At 39.0% G+C, this 22,007-nt stretch overlaps 1 protein-coding gene across 7 annotated transcripts in view; it reads left to right on the plus strand.

The window, feature by feature from the left end:
- glis2b (GLIS family zinc finger 2b) overlaps positions 1–20,758 on the plus strand; it is a 55,250-nt gene extending 34,492 nt beyond the window's left edge. For 6 of the 7 annotated variants that reach the window (XM_053673921.1, XM_047150648.2, XM_017488308.3 and 3 more), the window contains 6 exons: positions 3,872–4,081; positions 6,536–6,675; positions 15,397–15,582; positions 15,804–15,937; positions 16,018–16,136; positions 16,223–20,758. In XM_053673921.1, coding sequence (XP_053529896.1) covers positions 3,895–4,081; positions 6,536–6,675; positions 15,397–15,582; positions 15,804–15,937; positions 16,018–16,136; positions 16,223–16,899 — 1,443 coding nt within the window. In that variant the 5' untranslated portion in view covers positions 3,872–3,894 and the 3' untranslated portion in view covers positions 16,900–20,758. The remainder of the gene's footprint in view (positions 1–3,871; positions 4,082–6,535; positions 6,676–15,396; positions 15,583–15,803; positions 15,938–16,017; positions 16,137–16,222) is intronic. The other variant, XM_017488333.3, reaches the window with a different exon arrangement.
- The last annotated feature ends 1,249 nt before the right edge of the window (positions 20,759–22,007 follow it).

Below are 22,007 nucleotides of genomic sequence, written 5' to 3' on the forward strand. Positions count from 1 at the left end.
TCTCACAAAAGTGAGTACACCCCTCACATTTTTGTAAATATTTGATTATAACTTTTCATGTGACAACACTGAAGAAATGACACTTTGCTACAATGTAAAGTAGTGAGTGTACAGCTTGTGTAACAGTGTAAATTTGCTGTCCCCTCAAAATAACTCAACACACAGCCATTAATGTCTAAATTAATGTGTACCCATGTACCCATGGTCTAAATTAATGTGTACCCCGTTCTCTCATTTGTACTCATGACAGAAAAGATCTTGTGACCCAGCAAACAATTGATCCACAACCCACTTTCCGGTTGCAATCCAGTGGTTGAGAAACGCTGTTTTAATCTAAGTAATTGGCTTATACTAGGTAGGCTTTGTTTAAAGGGAGTGGGATGGTAGCTATCTACTGCTAATAATGTATTTTTATCTGTCGGTTTATGATAAATAATGGTAGATAGAGACAATTTATCTTTTGTTAAAAAGACATCTAAGAATTGAATGTGTTTTTATTCTTTTCCACTGTATACTGGTGATGCTTGGTTTATTAAATAAATATGCAAATACATGTAAATACATGAGCTGGAATTCATTGGGAATAAGAGAGGGGAACATGCTGTTTAATTATGCTTGTATTCTGTTATTGGATTTGTTGTCGTAAATGATTAATGGAATGAGGCGTAGTGTTACAAATCCAGGTATTGTTGGCTATCACATGGTGTACTGCAAACTTGTTAAGTAATCAAGGTCTTGTTAAGTATGACACATGGTACTGTTTTTGTAACTTCACTGTTAGTTGTTAGGCCTGGCTTACCTCAGTTATGGTGCATTCTTTGGTGTTTTTGTGAGTGGCAAAAGTATATGAACCTCTAGGACTTGCAGTTAATTTGATGGTGAAATTAGAGTCAGGTGTTTGCAATCAGTGGTATGTAGATCAGGTGTGAGTAAGTGCCCTGTTTTATTTAAAGAACAGGGATCTATCAAAGTCTGATCTTCACAACATATGTTTGTGGAAGTGTATCATGGCATGAACAAAGGAGATTTTTGAGGTTGTCACAAAGCAGTTAATAAAATGAAACGCATGAAATAGGTTTTATATCTTATGATATCATCTTTGCAATTTTCTGTCATTTAGTATTGCGAAAACTGACACCTAATAAGTAACTAAACCCTTATCACAGTAAGTTGTCTCACTGCCACAAAACCTCACCTCATCCCGCAGTCTACACCTGAATGACCTCCTCCCTTCAGTCCACTGTGCTCATAGCACATTACTCTATACAGCTATAAATGAAATGAAACACTCACTGTATGCATGCATAAAACTAGATGTATTCCCATAAGCATGAGCTTTTAATTCTGTAGCATCCATCTACTCTTTGTGGATGATTTTTTAATTCAGCATGAGGACAACTGGTAGTGCTGTGTGTTGGATGTAAGACTGAAGATTATTGTGATAATACAGTTATCTCTATTTGTGTGTTACAATATGCTATGTGGGTTATGATTATGGGTGTTGTGGCTGCTATGTTAGGGTGGTTCTGGATGCAAAGTTGAACTTCAGTTGAATATTGAAAGTATGACTTTACTCTTTCAGATACAGGCATTGCTTATGTGGACAATTCCCAACCATCCTCAAAGACCACCATTCAGCAGGGTCTTGTGCTTTACATGTGTATATATAACACTCACAGACCACTTTAATAGCAAACACCTTTATCCCTGCTCATGTATGTAATTGTCCAGACAGTCAATCATGTGGCAGCAGCACAGTGCATAATATCATGCAGATACAGCTGAAGATCCTCAGTTACCATTCACGTCAAACATCAGAGTAGGGAGAAATGTGATCTCAGTGACGTTAACCTTTACATAGTTGTTAGTGCTGATTTGAGTATTTCAGAAACTGTTGATCTCCTGGGATTTTCACACACAATAGTCAGTTTACACAGAATGGTGCTAAAAACATCCAGTGAGTGGTAGTTCTGTGGGTGGCAACACCTCATTGGAGAGAGATCAGAGAATAGCAGCCACACTGGTTCAATTTGTTGATGCCATTGACTGCAAAGGATTTGCATCCATGTATTATTATAATCCTAATATTTATGATTAAGATGGGTTGTCCAATTACTTTTGAGCCTGTGAAACTGGAGGTACTCTGCAAAAAAAGGGTTGTAATTCCTAATGACACATTTTGTTAAACTCCTTGAATTAAAGCTGAAACGCTACACTTCAGTCACATCTCGAGTGCTTCATTTCAAATCCATTGTTTACAGAGGCAAAATTGTTAAAATTGGGTCACTGTCCAAATACTTATGAGCCTGACTGTATACACAGACAAACGCCAAAATGCATATTTTTTTTTTAAAAATGGCGATTTGTACATTCAGCCACACGAGCATTAGTGAGGCTGAGGACTGATGTCAAGTGAAAAGGCCTGGTGCGCCATCAGCATTCCAGTTCATCCCGTAGATTGAGGTCAGGGCTCTGTGCAGGCCATGCGAGTTCTTCCACATCAACCTTAGTGCACCATGTCTTTATGGACATCGCTTTGTGCCTGGGGCATCGTCATGCTGGAACAGGTTTGGGCTCAACCCCTTAGTTCCAGTGAAGTAAGAAGTAAAATCTTAACGATACAGTAGATGTTCTGTACAATTGTGGGCTTCCAACTTTGTGGCAATAGTTTGGGGAAGGCCCACATAGGGGTGTGATGATCAGGTGTCAACATACTTTTGGCCATATAGTGTAACATGAACAGAGATCTGTTTTCTGATCATAGTGTGCAGCATCGTTTTGGAGGTTTTTATCGCATGTTATTGTCTTATAGTGGTATTTGTTTTGTTGGTTTGTTATATTTTGTCAAAAATTAGTTACATTGAAATGATGCTTGCATTTTTATTGCCATCACATTAAACGTTTTAGTCCATTCTGTTGTCTCTGTTGGATCCTGTTTATCCGAGGTCTGTTTTTTAAATGTGCAGTTCAAAACACCCACATCATTGCATTCATGTGCAAAATTAATATGGGGGCTATGTGTGTGTGTGTGTGTGTGTGTGTGTGTGCGCTGGAGCTGCACAGCATTACACAGCTGTAAGGTTCAGTCTTCCAGGGTTCCAGCTGCCAAGTGTGGATGTTTATGTTGAAGTATGTATGTTCAGATGTGTCTGGATCATTGTGCAGAGATCTGAGAGATTATTGACTATGACGGTCCTGGTTGTGATGGTCTGCCCAGTAGCTGATGGCTTTAGAAGCAGAGAATAGCTGGTCATGAGTTTTATGTCTATTTATGTAGAAAAGAGGGGGACCAACATGAGAGTGAATGAGGGCATACTGCAGCTGGCTGTGTGTTGTGAAGATTTGTGCAGTGGTGTACAGGGCAGTAATGGGGGGCTGGGTCCATTTGGCCATCTGGATTGGATTGCAGACATTCTTTCAGAATAGCATTGTGAGCAAAGGTCAGCATGGTAGAGAGTTTACGCATAAGTGTGATTTTGGACATGCGGATAAGTGCAAACATGTTGGATTTTGCTCTTTAAGTTGCCAGCGTATTTGCACACACAGGGCCAGCAGAATGTCTAGCTGTTACCTGTGTCAAATGATAAATCAATGATTAAATATATTACGAAATGTAGAAAAATAATCAAATTAAATGTTATTTATCAACTAAATGTGAAAAATGTGCTTTGTTATTTACCCGTTCATTTTATTTTTAATTTAAAGGTAACAATTCCAGTTAAAGTCGTAACAACCCCTATAATATGGTAGCATTATGCAAGTACTGTCTGATTCTTGTTAGCTTTAATACATCATTACCAAATTAATCTTTTGGGTGAATTGTTGCATTAATCATTCTCTTCCTCTATTTCTGTGCATTTTTGTCCTTAAGGTCAGAGGCTCTGGGCTGCACCCATGCTTTCCTTAGATGAGCCATTGGACCTGAAGCTGCCCCGAGGGCACATTAATGGGCAGAGCAGAAGTTCCAAGTCACCGCCCACTCTCACCTCCTCTCTGGTCCATACCAAGAGGGTTGGGCTTCTGCCAATTGCTGATGGGACAGCGGATATTGTTTCAGCCTCCCCTGCCTCCCCCCACATAGGTAATCCCAGCATGACGCACAAAGATAACCCTAACCCATCCACCATTTTTTTTTAACATAAGATTGTCACCATATTTAAATCTTTAGAAGGAAAAATGAGTGATTGTATCTTAAATGGGATTTCTGAATTTCTGAATAATTTGCTGTGTTTCATTCTCAGCACCCCACTGATGGGCTTCTGTGTTGTTCTATAACCTATTGCCTATCAAACAGCTAACAGAAACAGTTTGCGTTTATTTACATTTAGCCAACTTACTTTAAAAATGGCCGACTACAAGGATGTGGAGGAGGCTATTTATTTCCAAAATGTCCCAGAGCTCCATCAGTTCATACCAAAATAAGCAAATGAATTGCAGAGGAATGATGGGCCAGATGGGAGAGATCTCCAGAATAATTCACCATCATTTTCAAAGGCCTAATCTAATGTTCTGCATCTTTTCAGATGATTAGTAGTAGCCTCGCCTTCATTCATCATGTGTAACATCTAATTCAGGATTGTGGGGAATCCTGGATCTATCTCTGAAAAACTAGCTATAAGGAGTATACTAACAGTATGGTTTTCAGACTGGGCACTGCTGCTCATCTTTTTTTAAACACAAAATGTTGTATTAAATTAGTTACAGATCACCAGCCGTAGCTATCCAGCAAGATGTACATGCAGTATGGTCATGTTTGAGATATGATCTATCAGTATCTCTCTGTGCTATATTGTACTGTATGTATGTATGTATGTGACTTCCCTTTTCTCTTTGTTACTTAATTACTCGGTTGAACTTGAACTAAACTTGTAGTGTTTATTACATTGGTTTACAGTGGTGCTTGAAAGTTTGTGAACCCTTTAGAATTTTCTATATATCTACAGAAATATGACCTAAAACCTCATCAGATCATCGGAAGTCCTAAAAGTAGACAAATAAAACCCAATTAAACAAATGAAATATTATATTTGCTCATTTATTTATTGAGGAAAATGATTCAATATTATATATATGCGAGTAGCAAAAGTATGTGATCCTCTAGGATTAGCAGCTAATTTGAAGATGAAATTAGAGTCAGGAGTTTTCTATCAATGGGATGACAATCAGGTGTGAGTGAGCATTCTGTTTTATTTAAAGAACAGGGATCTATCAAAGTCTGATGAACAAAGGAGATTTCTTAGGACATCAAAAAAAAGAGTTGTTGATGCTTATCAGGCTAGAAAAGGTTACAAAACTATCTCTTAAGAGTTTGGACTCCACCAATCCACAGTCAGACAGATTGTGTACAATTGGAGGTAATTCAAGACCATTGTTACCCTCCCCAGGAGGGGTCCAGCAACAAAGCTCCCTCCAAGAGCAAGAAGTGGATCTATCCCTTCTTGATTCCTGTGTGTGTGACCTAGTATAAAAAAGGTCACAAAGGAATCCAGGGTAACTGCTAAGCAACTAAAGGCTTCTCTCACACTGGCTAATGTTAATGTTCATGAGTCCACCATCAGGAGAACACTGAACAATAATGGTGTGTATGGCAAGGTTGCAAGGAGAAATCCACTGCTCTCCAAAAAGAATAATTGCTCTCTGTCTGCAGTTTGCTAAATATTATGTAGACAAGCCAAAAAGGTATTTGGAAAATGTTTTGTGGATATATGAGATCAAAATAGAGCTTTTTTGTTTTTTTTGAGAAAGGAAAACTGCATTCCAGCATAAGAACTTTTTTCCCATCTGTAGAACATGGTGGTGGTAGTATCATGATTTGGGCCTGTTTTGCTGCATCTAGACGGCTTGCCAATGGAACAATGAATTCTGAATTTATACCATCGAATTCTATAGGAAAATGTCAGGACATCTGTCCATGATCTGAATCTCAGGCAGCAAGACAACGACCCTGAGCACAAAAGAATGGTTAAAGAAGAATAAAATTTTGGAATGGCCAAGTCAAACTCCTGACCTTAATTCAATAGAAATGTTGTGGAAGGACCTGAAGCAAGCAGTTCATGTGAGGAAACCCACCAACATCCCAGAGCTGAAGCTGTTCTGTAGTGAGGAATGGACTAAAATTCCTGCAAGCTGATGTTCAGGACTGATCAACAGTTATCGGAAATGTTTAGTTGCAGTTATTGTTGCACAAGGGGGTCACACCAGATACTGAAAACAAAGCTTCACATACTTTTGCCACTCAGAGATATATTATATTGGATTTTCCACAATAAATAAATGACCAAGTATAATATTTTTTTCTCATTTGTTTAATTGGGTTTTCTTTATCTACTTTTAGGACTTGTGAAAATCTGATGATGTTTTAGGTCATATTTATTCAGAAATCTAGAAAATTCTAAAGGGCTCACAAACTTTCAAGCACCCTACGTATGTATTTTTAATGGGGTTCGGCTCAGTGGCACAAGGCTAATGCATATTTTTTAGTAAGGTAGATGAGTGAGTGACTGAGTGATAACAGCTCATATGTCTGCATGTGTAGGTGTACCCATGGTGCCCCAGGAGAAGCCTGAACTCCGTACACCACCTGCAGTGGACCTCAGTATGTCTCCGTCCTCTCATCACACACCCTGTTCCCCCGAGTTCACTAATGGAAATGGCTCCTCTCATTTGTTCTCAGGGGTGAGTACCAGAGTGCAAGTTTTTAAAAGGAGTACCTCACCCAGAAATGCAGAAGCTGCTATTCTCAGTTGGCACTGCACAATATGACAAGCTTTCATAGTTTCATTAGCATATTGGGTAAGGAGACATGAGGTCCTGGATAAATCGCATCTGTGCTCAGTCATTACATTCTCAAGGCAGTACACCAAAAAATGACGCCTTATCAAGTGAAAATATATTGAATGTCAAATTTATTTAGTATTTCTTATTATAAGATTTAAAAAAAAAACAAATATAGGATTATTAAACCTATTTCTAGATATTTATACTAATTTTACAATTTGGTTCCTGGGTGGCTCAACAGGACAGCGTTCGCCCTGTCATCCTGAAATCACAAACTGACGATGCCATAGCCATCCGCAGCTGGGAGTTCAAGTGAGCAAAATTGGCCGTGCTATCTGGGTAGGAGAGGAGGCATTCTCTTCCCGTCAGTCACAATCACTTTAGCCGATCTTGGCCATCTGTGAACTCATGCTTGCAGACAGTGCTTTCCTCCAAGTGTGTTATCACACCAACACACAGTTAGTTGGCTGTATACAGATGAGGAACGATAAAAGTACTCCATCCAGCTAAGTCACCATTTTCCTTTGGAGAGAGAGAAAGCAGTGCCACTTTAAGGGTGCTTTCACTGATTTGACCATTTTACAGTGCTAAAGTACAGATAATTATTGTCTCAGTCGTCTCATACAGCAGGGATGCAAACTTGTTACCTTTTGGCGAAAATCACCGTTTTGAATCTAAAATAAGTCATTTGTGTGATTCGTGTAGATGTGATTAGGTTTTTTTTTTTTAATGGGCATGGGGGTGGTTTTCATCTGGGTATACGAGGACATTAAATGAGAACCCAAGCAGAACGGGGTAGGGGTGCACTTTTTCGTGGGGCTACCTACATGTGTAGCTCTGCCCATAAGGGATAGGGGTAGGCGTCAATGTCATTACATTGCCACTAACGAGTGATGGGCGGAGTGACACATGTAGCCCCGCCAAAAAATACAGCCCTGCAGTTCTGCAGACTGCAGCCAGGACCTTCTCTGAGAGCCATACCATCTGAGATAAAAAAAATTTTTTTTAAAAAATGAAAGGAAAAAAAAGCACATCTAAGAAGAGTGAGAGACTGCAGGTAAAGCTGTTTTTTTTTTTATTAGACATTTGCTACACATTTTAGATTCTGTCTGCTATTTCTCAAGAAATAAACACACAAAAAGGACAAAATGTGTCTTATCTTACTGTGGAGTGGAACGAGAATCAAGTACAATTGAAGATATTTTATAATCCAGGTCATCAGCACTGTATAGTAGTGGTATCAGTAAGGGACCATCTAAAAAGTGCATGACCTGGGAAACTATGTAAGATTCTACCAAGATTATAGTCATCTACTCCGCAGGATATCTAACGTATTGCAGTATTAGGATACAGTATGGATTCAGTACTGTGGTATGTAAGTGCAATATTACACAAAAGTCTCACAGAAGAAGTACAGTAATAAAATCATAAAATATAAAGAAAAGAACCATTAAAAATCCAGAAATCGAGATTTCCACATTGTGAAGGTTGTGGTAGTGGGGCATAAGTCTCACTAGAAGTGCAATATTACGTTATATTACATTACATTATATTACTACATGGATACAGTAGTAAATGTTATTAAGTTTTTATAATTTCTTAATTATTATTAATAATATACTCTTTTTTACTTTTTTTAAATGAGTGATTATCAGTGCTTAATTTGTAAATCTGCAGGTCCCAGAACACTAAGAGGGTAGTGACATAGCCAGTGATATTCAGTGCTGATAGGTAGGCTTATGTAAATGATAACACTGGTACAGCGATGTAGCGAGCTTAATAGCAGTGAGTATTCTCAGTACAAAGGGAAACATTTTATGCATTGCACATTCTATCAGCATTTCAAAACAGAGCCGTAGGCCTACTGTGCTATCACCTCAGTTAACTACAAAGCACATTTACCCAAAGCACTTCGAAAACAAAGCTAGATTTCATACAGTAGGCCTACTTACAATAAACTAACATTAACTGCACAACATAATCAAGAAAAAAAAGCATCTTACCTAACACAAAATATTCCACAAAGCTGTCATGTCAGTGTCCTTATCCCTGTGTCGTGTTTTGTTTTAAGAGTCTGTGGCAGTCCTGTGTCCCTTACATATCCATGAGAGCACAAATAGCTTGGGATTGAACTTTTGTAAGCAGTGGCCTACATTGTTCAAAAACATCACAGACGAGACGGTGGGGATGAGAAGGGATGCAGGCTGCAAGCTACAAATAAGATTCATTTTAGAGAAACCCCGCTCGCGCACCACACAAGATTGGTATGGTATTCATAGTAGCCAACAACTGTCTGTCTCAGAACTTTTTGTTAATTTGAGTCCCTGTACACTCCCTAAAAGCCTGACTGACTGTATGTGGGCTGTTCACTCGATTTAATTCCTGGCAGTCAATCTCAGTTTCAAAGCCATGCTCTACTCCACTAGCATCTCCTTCCACAAACAGGCTAGCATTATCACCAAACTGCTTCATCAGTGACCTGCTGCCACTCTCTCTCTTGGACTCTTCCCTTTTAGTATTTTTCTCCGTTTCTCTTTGTCATTGTTTGTGTTCATAAATATTGCTGTTAATTATAGCTTTCGTTTTGCCATGATGCACTCTACAATGCAGGCTTTGCTTCATGACAATGAATTCAGTGAACTTTGAACCTCAAATGATTACATTATGTCAAAGAGGCTATTAGCAATATTTGAGCAATGGTAATATAAGATTAACATTTTTATTGTGGTTTTTGGTTGTTCAGTTTACCTTTGGTGAATTAAAAACTAAAACTATTTGTTTGGATAATATTGCTGGGTGAGATTTTAAACATCCAGCTTCAGTGGTGCCGGATCCACAGAAAAAGGTTCCAGAACGCAGGTGTGTTATATTTTAGAGGTGCTCTAAAATTAAGCTCTGATGATTACACATAAACTCATTGTGCCACATAGATCCCAGGGTTAGTCTTAACAACTAAAGCTAAATGATTTTGAAAGCAAGTGTTTTTATTACTGATTTGTTTCTGCAAACAAATAGAAATGAAATGCAACATTTTTTTTATCCACACTATATTATACTCCATTTTTTCTATGAATGACAAAACTCAATTGAATAAAAATTTAATTAAAAAAAAAAATCAAACTTTTTATAAAAAGAAAGAAAAGAAAAATAATTAAAATTTGAATAACTTTTTTATTGTGATAGTTTCACATGTAAAACCAAATGTCTGATGATGCAGTCTATGATACTATGATACAATCTAGTATAACACAGTCCTACAGTACAGTCTGGGAGGTCAGGTGTTTTAGTTTTTTCTTCCAGGGGTTATTTTACCGCACATAAATTGCTACAGTAAAATAGTGTATTAAAAATCCTAACTAGATGGCGATTTGTTCATTGTTGCTAAGAAACAAAGAGGCTACAGTGAGCAGATGGACATTTCTCTGGTTGTTTTAAAAGGGAAGCTAATTTAAGCAGATGGCTAATTCTGATTGCTACTTTGGTAAATCAAATCGGCCAAAAGAAAACTGCTGAAAAAAGACATTCAGGTATCTCTGAAAAAAACAAAACATGTTTTGCAGTTGGTGGTAAATCCACCACATAAGCTATAGCTAATAGTAAGAAGCTAATTAGGAATAACTCTGTTAGCCTCATTGGCCCAGCTCAGTGCTCTAGGAACAGGAGAGGGGTTCTTATCTTAAATACCCCCTGTGTCCTCTAAGATAAGTGCTTCTCTAGTTTCCTCTCAGGCCCAGCTGAAGGGATGCAGGAATAAATCAGATTTAGAGCAAGATATGAGTAGCTAGACCTCATGCTACTTAATTCAATTCAGTCCTAATTGAATTGAGCGCTTGCTGGCTGTGCTCAATCAACAGCTGGAATCTCTCAGACCCTCTTCAGCCCTCATCAACACCAGCATTCCCACAACTGCCTGACTGAGATTTTTGTGATTTGTCATGCACATTCAATACATAGTGTGAGACAGACACTGTGCTTAATCAAAGGCTGTTTTCCAAGATTTCTGGGTAACCTTTTCTCTTGCTCTGCTTTTAAGAAAAATATTATAAATTATTAAATATATATTTATACATCAAAGGATTTTAGCTATGGATGATACATTAACTGGTCACTTTAAAAGGAACACCTGTGCCCCTGTTTATTCATTCATCCATCCATTTTCTAGACCGCTTATCCTTCAGGGTTGCGGAGAACCTGGAGCCTATCCCAGGACGCATGGGGCACAAGGCAGGGTGCCAATCCATTGCAGGGCACAAGCACATACTTTGGACATGCAAATCAGCCAACCATGCATGTCTTTGGACCCGGAGGAAACCCCCGCAGCACGAGGAGAACATGCAAGCTCCGCACACAGGAGCAGTGGCGGGAATCAAGCCCCTAACCCTGGTGGTGTGAGGCGAATGTGCTAACCACTACACCACTGTGTGCCCCTCCTTATTCATATATTTATCTAATCAGCTAAACTTGTGGCAGTAGCCCAATGCATAAAATCATGCAGATGCAGGGCAAGAGCTTGAGTTTACAGAGTGGTGAGAAAAACCAAAAATATTGAGTGGCAGTTCGGTGGGCATAAACATCTTGATGAGAGAAGTAATATGAGATTGGCTAGACTGATTTGAGTTGACAGAAAGGCTTTGGTATCTCAAATAACCTCTCTTTACAACTGTGCAGAAAAGCATCTTGAGGCAAATGGGCTACAACAGCAGAAGATCACATCAGGTTCTACTTCTGTCAGCCAAAAACAGGAATCTGAGGCTACAGTGGGCCACCAAAACTGGAAAACAGGCCACCAAAACTGGAAAACAAAAAGATTGGAAAATCATTCCCTGGTTTGTTTTTTTGCACCATCCTGTGTAAACTCTAGAAACTGTGCATGAAATCAGCATGATCAGCAGATTCTGAAATGTTCAGACCAGCTGACACGAACGACCAATTTTTTCCCCCATATTCTGATGTTTGATGTGAACATTACCTGAAGCTCTTGACCTGGGCCTGCATGATTTTATGCATTGCGCTTCTGCCATGTGATTAGCTGATTGGATAATTGCATGAATGAGCAGGGGTACATGTTCCTATTAAAGTAGCTGGTGAGTGTATACCTTACAGTGTATTACCATACTATCTACTGTACAAGTACAGATGATTAGCATTATGTTTTAGTAAAGGAGGCCAAGTGTGTTGAGACCAAGTTTTCTGCATATCAGCTACACAGATTTTCTCTGTGTTCTTTGTATGGGAGGATGCACTCATGCACACATTAAAATGCCCTCATCATCCAGAACCATGTGAATAACCAAAGAGCTTGTAGTACAAAATAAACTGATGGGCATTGACCAGCACAATTAAATGTATATAAAATACATACAGTCATGGGAAAAGAAAGTACACCCTTCAATTCTATGTTGTTATTTATCAGGGCCTAAATAACCACTGTGTGGTCCTCACCAACTCCTATAAAACAAATAATAACCTCAAGTGACAACTAAAAGAGATAACAGATTTTAATATGTAGTCATTTTCCCCAATAAAAGTAAACCAACATTCAGAAACCAGGTGGTAAAAAATAAGTACACCCTTCCTAATTACTGATCAGCCATAACATTAAAACCAAAATCAGTGATGTGAATAACATTGATTATCTCGTTACAGTGGCACCTGTCAGTGGGTGGCATATATTAGGCAGCAAGTGAACAGTTAGTTCTTGAAGTTCATTGGCCTCCAAATTCTCAGATCTCAATCCGATTGAGCATCTGTGGGATGTGCTGGACAAACAAGTCCAATCCATGGAGACCCCACCTCACAACTTACAGGACTTAATGTTTCTGCTGAGAACATCTTGGTGCCAGATGCCACAGCACACCTTCAGACGTCTTGTGGAGAACATGCTTTAATGGGTCAGAACTGTTTTGGAGGCACAAGGGGGACCTACACAATATTAGGCAGGTGGTTTTAATTTTACATAATCGTTAAGAGAGTAATTAGCAGCCAGATATTACTAATCAAATGCACAAGATCACTCCATCATCTACCTCTATAAAAGAAGACGAAGAAAAAGCCTCTATTTGTCACATATACATTACAGCAGAGTGAAATTATTTTTTTCACATCCTGGCTAGTAAGGAAGCAGGGGTCAGAGCACAGGGTCAGCCTTGCTCAAGGGCCCAACAGTGGCAGCTTGGCACTGCTGAGGCTTGAACCCTCAACCTTCTGGTCCTAGAGCATTAGCTGTTGAGCCACCACTACCATAAAATAAGAACTTTTGGTAGTTTGGTGTTCTGGAGCACTCAGGTGTGTGTCTACATCATGCCAAGAAGAAAGGCTGAAAGATGACCTCAGAGAAGCAGTTATTGCTGCTCATCAATCTGGGAAGGGTTATTAGGCCATCTCCAAACAATTTGAAATTCACCATTCTACAGTGATTGTTCTTCAAGACAGTCTTCCCAGGATTGGGCAAATTCAGTCCAAGTTTAATGCTCAGAGATATAAAGAAAAACCCAAGAACTATATCATGTGACCTACAGGCCTCTGTAAGCACATTAAATGTTTATGTTCATGAACGCACAATCAGATTAAAAATGAACAGGTTTGGCTTTCATGGAAGGGTGGCTATGAAAAAGCCCTGTCTCTCCCAAAAGAATATGGCAGCATGACTTAGGTTTGCAAAATTGCATCTGAACAAACCACAAAAGTTCTAGAACAACATCTTTTGGACAGATGAGACCGAGATGGAGATGTTTGTGAAATCCGAACACAGCATATCACCATAAACATGGCACTGTGCATGATGACCAAACACCTCCTACCATCTGTCAAGAATGGTGGGGGGGTGGGGTTGATTTGGGCTTGTTTTGCAGCCATGGGACTTGAGAAACTTGCAGTCAGTGAGACAATGATGAACTCCAATTTATACTAGAATATTTTTGAGACAAATGTGAGGCCAACTGTCCAGCAGCTTAAGCTCAGTTGAAATTGGGCATGCATCAGGACAAAGATCCCAAGCAAACCACCAAATTGACATCTGAATGGCTAAAAAATAATAATAAAAAGCAGGGTGTTAGAAAGGCCAAGTTCAGACCTCACCCCCCACTGAGATGCTGTGGCAGGATCTTAAGAGAGCTGTGGATAAACAAATCAAAACATCAATAAACTGAAGCAATGTTGTGAAGAGTAGGCCAAAAAAGTGAAAGACTGATAAAGTCCTACAGTTTACTTTAAATTATTGTGGCTAAAGGTGGTTCTAAATGTTACTGAATTATAGGGTTTTTGAATGTTGGTTTACTTTTTGGTAAAAAAAAAAATAATAATAAATAATCTACATACTGAAATCTGTTGTGTTTTTTGTTGACACTTGTGGTTATTTGGTTGTTTATAGAAGTTGGTGAGGACCATACAATTGTTATTTAGGCCCTAATGAATAAAAACAGAGAATTGTAGAAGAGTGTACTTTCTTTTTCCCATGACTGTACATAGCATTTAAAATAGCAGTAAATACAACCAGGGTAAAAATAATAATACATTTTAAATGTCTGAACCAGTTGAATATTTTCACGAAAGAGAATGCATAGGCATACAAAGAAAACTATTGATACCTTCACTAAAGGTTGAATATTGATGGTCTAAGTGGTATTTTAGACCAAACCCAGAGGTTGCCTCTGCCTTAAGGACCATGGTCATAGATAATGACCATAAACATGCAATCAAAGCAACTGCAAGCAAGAAATGCTTGCAGAACACAAAATGACCACCTCAGTCTTTGCATTTGCATTAATTACATGAGTAATGTACACTCATGGGGCACTTTATTAGGCACACTATACTAATACTGGGTAGGGCCTCCATTTGCTCTCAAAACAGCCTCAATTCTTCGTGGCATGGATTCCACAAAATGCTAGAAACATTCCTTTGACATTCTGGTCCATATTGACATGATTGCATCACGCAATTCCTGCAGATTTCTCCTGAGATTTCTCACCATCCTTAACTGTTGACGCAAAGTGGGTTGGTCCATGAATTTATGCTGTTGGTGCCAAATTCTGACCCTAGCATCTGTGTGCATCAGCAGAAATCGAGATTCATCTGACCAGTTTACATTCTTCAACTGTCCAGTGAACCTGTGCCCACTGCAGCCTCAGCTTTCTGTTCTTGGCTGACAGAAGTAGAACTTCTGCTGACATGGTCTTCTGCTGTTGTAGCCCATCTACCACTAGGTTCAATTCTGAGATGCTTTTCTGCTCACTACAATTGTACAGTGTTACCTGAGTTACTTCAGCCTTTCTGTCAGCTAGAACCTGTAGAGCTGACTGAACTCTACAGGTCTGCAGAACCGACTCGCACTAGATGATTTTTCTTTATTGCACCTTTCTGAGTAAACTCTAAAGACTGTTGTGTGTGAAAATCCTAGGAGATCAGCAGTTATAGAAATACTCAAACCAGCCCGTCTGAGTGCCAATTATTAGGATTTATATACTACTACAGTAAGAAATTACAGAGAACTTCCAGTTGTGAGAAAAATTCTGAAACAGAAAAGAAACCTCTAAAAAATGTCCTGTAATTATTAAAAACAAGCTTTTATTTTAAAAACAAGTATCTTAACATTGTTTCCTTCATTCTGTTTTCCTCTAGCAGGACTCTGCTCACATCCGTTATGTTAAGGGAGGGGCCCCTTCACAAGCCTTCCAGTTCTTTTTGCCAATTGGAGGAGGAGGAGGGCTCCATCTACCATCCTCAATGTTTATTGGCCAGCCCAAGGACAAAAGGGTCTCCCCTGAACTTTCAGCAGACGAACAGTTGTCCTGTAGATGGAGGAAGGTGAGAAAGATGTTGTGTAAAAAATAATAATAATTATAGCAGAATGATGAATCATTTTTAACATTGGAATCGAATTTGATTGAGTGTTACCCAAACAGACAATCTACCCATCTTGTGCTATCCATCCAGTACACAGACATACCTCATTCCTTCATAAAACTGCTCAGATGAAATAACGCATTTGCTCGTACAAGTTTGTTAATTCCAGATCTACTTTGCAGTGCCAATTGCTTTTTGACTCCTTGCAAGATTTAGTGGACCACGTAAATGACTTTCATGTAAAGCCTGAGAGGGATTCTGGCTATTGCTGCCATTGGGAGGGCTGTGCACGCAAAGGGCGGGGCTTCAATGCAAGGTGAGAAATTACTAGTTATAGGATTATACATATGTTACACATTAGTGTCTATGGCTACATACCAGTATCTGTCATTTCAGGTACAAAATGTTAATCCACATTCGTACACACACCAATGAGAAGCCTCACCGCTGCCCTACCTGCAACAAGAGCTTTTCACGTCTGGAAAACCTCAAGATCCACAATCGTTCACACACAGGTTAGCGATACTGCATTGAAATACACAGCTTTTTTTTCTTTTTGTTAAGTCATCAGTCATCTTCACATTCTGGTCCTATTTTCCAGGTGAGAAGCCCTACATTTGCCCTTATGAAGGCTGTAATAAGCGCTACTCAAACTCCAGTGACCGCTTCAAGCACACCCGTACGCACTATGTAGACAAGCCGTACTACTGCAAGATGGCTGGCTGTCTGAAGCGTTACACAGACCCAAGCTCCCTGAGAAAGCACATCAAGGCGCATGGGCATTTTGTGGCTTTACAGGAGCAGCAGACAAGCCCAGGTGTGGGAGTCAGAGAAAGAGGTGGGGGCGGGAGCTCACCCATGCTGAAGCAGTCTCACATCACAGGGAAAGAGTCTGAGCTGAGCTACGCCCATATCATCCTCCCGAGTGCGGCAGCTGCTCTTCTGGGCACCTCTCTGCCCTTATCTCCTCTGAGTCCTCGACCCCTGGACCTGAGCATGCTGGGAAGTCCTAGCTCACCTGTCCTGTCCTTCAATGGCCTAGCCAAGTCACCACTGCTGCCCCCTGCCTTCTCGACCTCAGCACTTGGCTTGCCTGTGGTGCCTGTGTTGTGCTCAGATCGCAGAGGACAAGCAAAGGGCAGTTCTAGAGTGAATGAGGGTGATGATGAGAGCCCTAGGGGCATCCTCAACCTCTCTACAGGAGTGTCCCATGACCCCTTGTCCTGGGTGGTCATACCTTCAGGCTCTTTAATGTTGAAACCAGCTGTGGTCAACTGAGAAGGATCCCCCAATCATTCCAGAGGGAACGAAGGGGGGAACGGGGAAGCACAGGGATCAAAGGTCAAGGAGCTGATTTTCTATTTTCATAAATCAACAGCTGTCCACAGTCCTCTGAAGCGACATATCTACCCATTAATTTCCAGCATTTCATTTTAGTTTTGTATCTGTTCATTACCAAAGGCACGTTTCCACTGAGGTTCCAAAATCTTTTAAAGAAACTATAGGGTTCCATAACTATCATGTTACTGAATAAGTTCCTGTTTAATGTTTCACCGCACTGCAGTACTGTGACCATATAAGAATGACACAACAGAGCGAACACAGAGCAAGCTGAGATTTACACCAGCCGTTATTAATTTTGCCTCACTGTGCAAATATAATATTAACAATAATATAGCTTTGGAAACCATCACACAAATTTGTGTGCTAAACTTGCCATCCTCAGGCCACTAAAATGTATAAAATGCAGTGCCGCATTTTGTGAATCACCATCCTCTGAATAACATAACATAATTACATAACATCACTAGTTATATTTTGATCTTAATCATACAGGGACTTTATATAATTTTATATGTTTTTCAAACAGACAAATATACGAATTCCAGTGCCACCAGAGCAACAGGAACAAGCTGGTATTACCCGGCACTTTTCAAACTACTTGGGCGGTGACCCAGCACTTCAGGCAATAACAGAAAACCAATCAAAACTTCCAGTTCAGCTGAGGTGTGGGACATTTCTCCTAAAGGGGATCTCCTATAAGTGATAAAGCGGTAACCACGCTTTGGCGCTCCTTGCTGCTTAATAATCGTGTGTTGAATCAGTATCGCAAAAATGTCAATACTTTAAGTGACAGACACACACACATATTCTTTATTCTCAATCAAATATAGGACCATTATTTTTTTTACACCTCCCCTCAGAATAACAGCACTGAGTCTATTCCTACAATCATGTTTGCTCCTTTTTTATGAAAGGTGCCAATTATTCTGGAAGACACTGCAAAACACAATTTACTGTTTGATTATTGTTTATTATCTAAATCAGGCTTTTAAAATCATGGATGAAAGGGTAAATCTGTGATGCTTTTTGGGACATTTTGTACAGCAAGCTCCACATTGGTAGTTCCTGGTCCATAGAGAAGCATCATTTCTGATATACTGTATGTGTCTTTCCCTATTCAAGTAGATAGGAGCCTGCTCACTGGACTGTTCTGCAACACAGGAATTAATATCTAGGGTGAAAACATGCTTAAAGTTCATGAGTTCCTGAAAAACTTACTCAAAAGAGTCTTGCAGTGGAAACGTATCTTATATGAACAGAGATAGGGTGTAAAACTTAGCAGTGGGCCAAGGACCATCACAGGCCCTCACTCTTAGTTTTCTTGCTTTTTTTTTTTTTTTGTCTGAAAGTACAAACTGGACACTTAAGAATCTATACCTGTGTTTCACTAAGCACTCAGCTGTTTCTATATATTTATATGTAACAGGCATCTCTGGACGCCAATGTGTGCGACACCACCTTCTGTAAAGATTCTTAGTTTGACATCACTCTTTGGTGAACTGTAAAACTGCTTTGAGGGCTGTTCTTCTGAATATTTTGATAATGCAGGTAAAATATTACATGCATGGAATTTTTATTTAGGCAATGCCACACTGATTCAGTCAGCTTTGGCAGAGGAGATTGGCTGGTAGGTTAATTAACGTTCATTTAGTTCAGAGGACAATCAGTGCATTTCATAGGGCTATTTTAGTAATACAGAGATACTGTTCATTTACCCACAGACAAACCTCTAGAGAGAGCTGCTATGCTGTCTGGCTAACTGCTAGTCTAGTATATTGAACTGAGACTTCAGGTTGGATACATGTATGCATGACAATCTGTCCTCTTTAAAACAAAACAAAAAAAACAGCCAACCAGGACTATTTACATAAAGTCAGGTTTGAGTCTGGCTTAAATTAGATGGTAACAGACACAAGACTCAGAGCTGAGTTTTAAGATAGACAAAGGTGTTATATTTTGCTTGCCACCTCCATGTAGATAACTGTGGCACTAATGCCACCTGTTGGACATTTGTTTTAATGACCTCACACACTATGCTAGCACAGCATGGCATAGATAAATGTTCTTTAACTGACAGCAAATGTCAAACACACTGTGCATTACATAAAACACACATACAAACACAACTGGTGTGCGGTACAGGCCTCTGGGCCAAATGTGATTTTGACACAGAATGACTCTTGCAGGCAAATACAACCCCTGGCAAAAATTATGGAATCACCAGATATAGAGGATGTTTTTTTTTGTTTTTTTTTAAACTTCATATCAAATAAACAAATCACAATTTTTGTTTAATAGCTGAGCATTCTGGCTTCGTGAAACGTCCTTCAAAAAAAATAAAATAATAATAATTACTTTAATTAATGGTATATTTCTTCCAGGTCAAGTATACGATAAGATAAAATTATGGAATCACTCAATGTTGAAGGAAAAATTATGGAATCATCAAAATATAAATCCCAATTAGTACTTTGTTGCTCGTCCTCAGGCTTTTATGATGGCCTGAATTCTTTGAGGCATGGACTTCACTAAGGAAAAACAATATTCTCTATCAAGCTGATTCCAACTTTCTCGAATAGCTGTTGACAAATCAGCTTTGCAGGATGGAGTCTTGTCATGGACCAGTTTTTTTTTTCATATCCACCATAAATTTTCAATCAAATTGAGATCCGGACTGTTGCTGGCCATGTCATTGAGTTGATTTGCCTTTCCTGAAGAAAAGTTTTAACACTCTTTGCTCGGTGGAAAGGTGTATTATCATCCTGAAAATTTACTTCATCACCACCAAACCTATTTTCTATTGATAGAATGAGAAAAGTGTCCAAAATTTTTATGTACACCTGTGCATTGGCTGTTGAAGTAATGTGTGCCTAAAGAAAACAATCAAATTTCCGTGCTCATTTATGATATGAGGATGGACCAGGGGAGACGGCAGTCATCTTAATACGTTTCATTAGAATGATACCATACAAAAGTTCCAGCATCATCACATTAGCCAATGAAGATTTGTGATTCATCCAATTTCATCCAATCAATCATCCACACTCCATGATTGCTTCTCTTGAGCCCAGTGTAACCTTGTTTTCTTTTGTTTAGGTCTTAGTGCTGGTTTGTTTGTGTTTTCTATATGTAAATCCAATTTAATTCAGTTGATTTCTTACAGTTCTGTCACAAACATTCAGGCTGCCTGTTTGTTTATTTGTGTATTGCTTTGAATCTTTTTCTGCTGACGTTTGACATCTTCCTTGGTCGACCCGTATGTTTTCCTTTTATAACCTTCACATTTTGTTAATGCTTGCACTAAATTTTAGACACAGCTGACTTGCTTCCTTCTTGAGGGAGGTTTATAATCCTTTTCATTGTTTCATTTGACAACTCTCTTGTTGGCGCCATGTTTCCTTTCAATTAGCCAAGTCCAACAGTTCGTTAAGGTCTGTAAGAATTCTTTTTTAACTGTAGAATAATTAGCATTTTTTTTTAGACCTGTGCCAGTATTTGTTTTAGAAATGCTAATTAAAAGGAGATTCCATAATTTTTTCCTATACTTGATCTGGGAGAAAAATGCCACTACTTAAAATGAATTACATTTACGGCATTTGGCTTATCCAGAGCGACTTACATTTATCCCATTTTTATACAACTGAGTAGTTGAGGATTAAGGGCCTTGCTCAAGGGCCCAGAAGTGGCAGCTTGGTTGGATTTGAACTCATGACCTTCTGGTCAGTAGTCCAACGTCTTAACCAATGAGCTACTGTTGCCCTATTGCATACAAATTTATACATATTACACTTATTTGCTACAAAGTTTAATAATAATAATTAAAAAAAAAAAATCCAGGTGAGCATCCTCTATGTGTGGTGGTTCTGTAATTTTTGACAGGGGTTCTACACTGTGTCATAAAAAAAAAGAATACTTCAGTACAAGTCAAAAATAACATTCCTTTTCTAGAAAAGAGTGGCTCTTCTGTTTACACACACTTATCTACATTTAAGAGCTCTTTCTTTAAAAAAAATACCTGATTAGATTTCACTACACGGTCTCTTCACCTGAAAAGAGAATGTTGAAATGTCTCTTCAGGATGAGTATTCCCTTTTATGACCGAGCTCTTTAGAACATTCCTCAAAACCATTAGTTGCCTGCAAATACCGCCAAGATAATTAATCAGTTTTAATGAGAAATTACATACTATTACGTTTGAAAATCCTTAAATCTTGGAAATTCATGTCTATCACCTGTATTTCCAATCCTTACCCCCACCTTCAGCTTAAAATTCCTATAATTCCACAATGGTTATGCTACATTTGAAAACACTACATAGTTATTTTGTGTTTGTTATATTGTTTGGACGAGACATTTCGTTTGATGTTGACGTTGCTTTTATCTAATTGTGTCTGCTATTGCTGCTCTAAACTGAGCTTTCTCTCACGGAACATTGAGGACGGAGGAATGAATAGGAAGTATGGCGAGAGGGATGGTCAAAACAATTTCTTAAAAATAAAACGATTCATCTCTGAGAATCACTCCAGGGAGTTTTAGGTCATGGAAGTTCACTTAAGGCAATGCTAGGCATCTCTATGTGTCTTCCTTATATGTTGTGTATATGACTTTTTGGAATATATAACCTATATGCATCATAAAAGAAAAGATTCAAATTGCTTTTCAGTAGAAAATGAAATTTACACTAGCTGCATTGCAGTAATTTGAATTGCTGCCACTTAAAAACTTACAATGCCCATCCACTGAACTTTTCATGGCCCAAAGTCTTGAATAAATAAAAGTGTAGAACTGACTACACGTTCATTTATACAGTTACTTTCAGTAACTCTTTTATACTGGTCGGGTTCTCAGTTAGTCTGGGGATACCCTAAAGTCCATCACAGTCCACCTACCAGCATATTTTTGGGAGGGGGACAGGAGAACCTGAAGGAATACAGTGAAGACACTGGGAGAACATGCAAAACTCTGGGGACTGAAAAGAAAAGGACTGACGAAGGGACCCTGGAGTTGTGAGGCAGCAGTGTCACTGCCCTACACAGTACATT

Source organism: Ictalurus punctatus, chromosome 2 (genome assembly GCF_001660625.3).
Source record: "Ictalurus punctatus breed USDA103 chromosome 2, Coco_2.0, whole genome shotgun sequence".
Taxonomy (NCBI): Eukaryota; Metazoa; Chordata; class Actinopteri; order Siluriformes; family Ictaluridae; genus Ictalurus; species Ictalurus punctatus.